This window comes from Eriocheir sinensis, chromosome 66 (genome assembly GCF_024679095.1).
Source record: "Eriocheir sinensis breed Jianghai 21 chromosome 66, ASM2467909v1, whole genome shotgun sequence".
In the NCBI taxonomy this organism is placed as follows: domain Eukaryota; kingdom Metazoa; phylum Arthropoda; class Malacostraca; order Decapoda; family Varunidae; genus Eriocheir; species Eriocheir sinensis.
Window position 1 is genome coordinate 7,939,269 of NC_066574.1, and position 5,251 is coordinate 7,944,519.

Below are 5,251 nucleotides of genomic sequence, written 5' to 3' on the forward strand. Positions count from 1 at the left end.
CTCTCCTGAGCATTTCCATCAGTGGTCTGTTCTATGCCTCTAGTTCTCAATTTTCGTGTGAACTTACGTAAATTTCTTAACTTCATCACACCATCTCATGAACAGGTCTACTGTTGTTCTTTCTTTTACATATGTGTCGTACTCATTGCCTATATCATATCATTTACCTTTTTTGTTCTCTTCTCTACTTTAATGATACCAAACAACATCCCTTTTTGGGAACTTTTCAAGCTAATTTTCAGACTTGCTCAATGTTCATGTCCTTGACCCATATGTCATGACAGGGAAAATGCCCTGATTGAAAACCTTTGCTATCAGCACAATGGCAGAGAGCCTCTCAACACATTACCATGTTTTCCAAAAGTAAAGAGTTTCAGCAAAGTCTACAAGGGTTTTTCCCCCCTTTCATTTCATGAATCTATGCTATGACTTTTCATCAACTTTTTTCCCTGCTTTAGAATTGAAATCATTCTCAGCAAGAACATACCCTATATGGCTGGTTTATGGCATTGCTGTGGGGGAGCAAGCTGTCAGGGTACCACTCATAGGCCATTTTAGCATGGCTGCACTTTTCTATTATGGCCTTACTAGGTCACTGTAGCATGCAAGCCTGTTCACAATGTCAAGGTTTTGCTCCATGAATAGCTTTAGTGTAATGATATGTATGCTTCTAAATTTCATTCTTTGCCTATTAGTTACTGAAAGTGTAATACTCAAGTTAAAAACTACCAGACACATAAATATTTAGTTGATAAAATAAACACCTCTAGGACTCCTTTAACAGGCAGCATTTGTCACTACAGCAAGCAAATAAAACAGCAGGAGTCTTACCATCTCCGAGAAAGTTGAGGTCAGACTCATTAAGTGTGTCGTCCTTTTGGAACAGTTCTCGACCTGTGAACTTCTTATTCTTCTCCTCCTCTCTCTCCTTTTCAGAGCGCAGTGCCTGGAGCTCCTTATCAAATAGGGCTTTCCAGGCCAGGAAAGTTTCTACAGTCACTCTCGTGCCTTCAAACTTTTTCTGTGATGAGTAAAGGAGATTTCTTTTGTTAATTTCATACGTGTGTATCCATCTGATTTTCTACTTGGTTTCAATTTTTAAAAGTAATTAAGATGTTAAAGTAAGACACTTTAGGAAAATGGTGAATACTCTAACTGCTTTAGTTTTAAAGATAACATAACAGTACTGTGTGATTCTAGGTAAAATGTGATGAATATATTACTTGAAAATTTAGTTGTATTGGGTCAACCTTAAATGCTATTTATTTTTTGCATAATATGACTAATAGGCTTGGAATAAAACATCACATTAAAGAAGAGATGTTGCCCCACTCTACTCACCCTTTCTGCCTCTTCTAGTTCTTTTTTCCTTAGTTCCTTTTCCTCCTTGGCAGAGCGCGCAAGGCCTTCCTTGTGTGTTGATAGCCACTCAAGAGAATACGAGACTAGCGTGAACACCATCACCATGCCAAGGTTCTCTGTACACTGAAAAGACAAAATATAGATGCATTTGCCAGGATCAAGAGGGGTGAAAGATACTGTGATTTCATGATGGACTGGATAACCACACTAATGTGATCTTGATGTGAATAAAAAACCCACATTGGTAGACAAAGATATATTTTACCAGTTTCAGTGGTCACTGCCACCATCTTCAGTGTCATCTGCCAGTGTGGGTTTTATCTTCACATACTATGTTTTAAAATTTCACCATATATATAGTACATTTTTCACACCTGTTCCTGTAGCTGTTCTCTCAGGTCCTCCAGCTCCTCATCCTCAATGTTCTCCTCAGGTAACACCTCCATAATTGGCGGCTCATCGGGATATGTTGGAGTGTACTCGAAGTTTAAGGAGATCTCTGCTGGGGCCACCTCCAGCTCACTGCCCACTTCTGAGCCCTCAGTCTTCACACTAATTCTAAACTTGTGGTAAGGGTCTACTTCTAAAACTGTAAAGAAAGAATGAGAGTCAAGAAAAGAGGAATATGTGTATAATGGTCATAAATTATTATGACTAGAGCTTGTTAATTACATTTATGTAGTTCATAATTTATATATACTGAGATGGGGAAGTTAATCTTCTAAGAAACTTTGGGCATATGAGAACTCTTAAATCCCATAACTATGTATACATACCTTTCAACTCTGAGCTTGCATTTCAAGAACAACAACAAAAGTTTTTAAATTAAGGCCACTTTTCTTCCTGAAGATACTATCTATTGGCTGGGTCACTCATTGAATCAAAGGAGAAAAAATATTTAGACAAGCAATCTATCCCCCATTTCTAGCCACTACAGCTATTAAAGCTGACTGACTTGGAGAGTTAATGCAAGAATTGACTTTCACATACTGTGACAGGTTTTTAAAATAGGAATATTTTCATAACACAGCATGCAGACTATCATGTCAATCTGTGCTTAAATCCACTCTGCATTTTAGGCACATAAGATATCTTGGCTAATGGTTAAGTTCAGAAAACAAGGCTTCAAAAGTCTTGAACTAAACATTCTACCTGCAATCTTTCCACAGAATAAGGTTATGGAAACCTTCAACCATAACACATTTGCATTAATTTCTAAAAGAGAGGAAAAAAAAGTCAGATTCTCCATAGAGGAAAGACCCCATGTTAACCTAACTGATAGTTACCTTTTGGAACTCAAGGTAGTAATGTACCGGTACTGCAGCTGGTTAACTAACAATACTGTAAAACAGTAACCTATTGTTGCTTAAGTAGTTGTTCGAATCCCAGGGAAATGAGTAATTTGTGACAGAAACAGTTATCAGAGTGATGAATATCATGTTGAAATCTATTGGGAAAAAAGGGAGGTAGGTACTACTCCACTTTTACACCAAACTTTCAGGTGGTCGACACCATTTATTTCTGATTGATCTCAATGTGCTCTTCTCCCTTTTTTGTACAGATTCTGACACAGACTACTCATTTCTGCAATATTTTTAATTTACTAACATGTAGGGGGAGATGACGGGGCAAAGCCCCCCTGTAGCAGGTGTGGGTGAGGGGGGGGCAAACCCTCCCCGGAAAGGGATTAGTTTAGGTTGAATTAATATTGATACTTAATGGTAACCTGTTGCTATGTGCATAGTGATAGCAGTGACTGGCAAGAAATGATAGCAAAACACGGTATGATGAGCGTAGAAAACAATTACCATCTCAGAAACAAGTAATTTGTTGTGTAAATGGCTGTAACAAAGGATGAATGGATCATTATGATTTAAAAGAAGAAACAAAGCTAACCACTGAAATAAAGTTGGCAAAAGACTCGAGTTTTGCTGAAGTGGCTGGCACCTGAGTGACTTGGGTGTTCTTAAGGATAAATGGCAATAAGAGATTGTGATTCAGTTACATGAATACTCCGTTGATATGCTCTGTGAGCATCCTGAATGCCGCAAGGATGTAACTGGGGGTAAGGATTCGTTTTAGTACCGTGCCAGTATTTCATTACCTACCTTATGAAACATCACTAGCTCTTCATATATCTTTTCTACAAATGTTCAACAATCATGGAAACGCTTTCAAAATCCATTTCAAGGACTATTTATTGTTGAAAATAGAGGATGATATTTACAAAAGCGTAGCCTCCTTTGACGGTGGTTGTGGCGCTGCAGCCGGAAAATAGCTCACAGAGGGTTTAGGGTGGGGGAGTATATTTAAACTACTCCAACTGAACATTACGGCCTGCTAACGGGGGGCTTTGCCCCCCTATGCCCTCCCCTCTAAATAGGGGGGGCTGTGCCCCCCCCTGGACCCCCCAAAATATATATGTGACATTTCTGCGAGGAGGTATTTCTCGCAACACCGGCTGCACCGCCGCCGCCAGAGGAGGCTGCACTTTCGTGAATATTATCCCCTATTTTCATCAATAAATAGTCCTTGAATTGGATTTTGAAAGCGTTTCCATGATTTTTGGACGTTTGTAGAAAAGATATATGAAGAGCTAGTGATGTTTCATAAGGTAGGTAATGAAATACTGGCACGGTACTAAAACGAATCTTAACCTAAATGGGCCAAGAATGCACAGTCATGACTGCCTGGCTGTGTACATACACTTCCTGACTTAATTAAGATGACTCTGATTGCTTTTCTGAGCCTCAATCTATGTGCACAGCCTTAAAGGACAGCTGGTTGACTGCCTGCGTCACACACACACACACCAGCCACTGAGTGGTAGGGTTGCCACACATTCCTTAACATCGGGTTTGTTTCTTACTGGAGTGAGATGATGCGTTCCGTTTTGGACAAATATGGAATAACATTTGTTCTGTATTTGGCTGCTTGAATGCTCAAGCAGAAATTCAGTATTTTACACTTGTATTGTGCGCATTTTTCAGTCTATCACAAAATCAGTCTGTAGAATTATATATTTGTCAAGGGTCGTCCTGAACTACGCGTAAAGTACTCGAGGTAACGTCCCTCCCCCTTTCCTCCTGCCTCCACCACAAGCGGGCCGCGGATGTCACGCTGGGCAGGCGGGAGAAATTTTAGGGGTTGTCACCAGCTCCTTAAAATATATATTCGCTCCGTACTGGAGACTGAAATGTTGCGTTCCTTTTTTTTCTGAGGTCAAAAAATAAAAAAAATAAAAAAAATTCAGGCGGCGGCCCCAGAGCGGTGACATGTGCGGCACAGCTGTCCCCCGCAGCCCTGTTCCTCGCACACCAGACTCACTCTCAAACTCCTCAGGGTATATGGACTCCAGCGCCTCGATCTCGTTGTTCTGCTCCTCCTTGTAGTCCGTCATGGTGGCGGGCGTGGAGGCGGAGGGCGGCGTGGAGCCTGGCCGCCGTGGTGGGGTGTTGTGGACGCGTTCGGCCTCGGCTCCTCGACACCCTCACTCGGCCTCGGCTCCTCGACACCCTCACTCGGCCTCGGCTCCTCGACACCCTCACTCGGCCTCGTCTCCTCGACACCCTCACTCGGCCTCGGCTCCTCGACACCCTCACTCGGCCTCGGCTCCTCGACACCCTCACTCGGCCTCGGCTCCTCGACACCCTCACTCGGCCTCGGCTCCTCGACACCCTCACTCGGCCTCGGCTCCTCGACACCCTCACTCGGCCTCGTCTCCTCGACACCCTCACTCGGCCTCGGCTCCTCGACACCCTCACTCGGCCTCGGCGCCTCGTTTTGTGTGGCCTCACCTTCTATTTTGGGCGTCAACTTCATGCAAATATATTCTTACAGTAGCACATAGGTCTATTAAAAGTAAATACTTGATGAAAGAAAATCCAAC

General features: G+C 42.4%; 1 protein-coding gene across 1 annotated transcript in view; it reads right to left on the reverse strand.

The window, feature by feature from the left end:
• The window catches only part of LOC126987831 (RWD domain-containing protein 1-like), a 5,699-nt gene extending 793 nt beyond the window's left edge, over positions 1–4,906 (reverse strand). The window contains exons 1-4 of the mRNA XM_050845226.1: positions 4,690–4,906; positions 1,737–1,951; positions 1,342–1,485; positions 832–1,021 (exon numbers count right to left, since the gene is read on the reverse strand). Of these exons, the coding sequence (XP_050701183.1) occupies positions 832–1,021; positions 1,342–1,485; positions 1,737–1,951; positions 4,690–4,762 (622 nt within the window). The 5' untranslated portion in view covers positions 4,763–4,906. The remainder of the gene's footprint in view (positions 1–831; positions 1,022–1,341; positions 1,486–1,736; positions 1,952–4,689) is intronic.
• Positions 4,907–5,251: the final 345 nt, after the last annotated feature.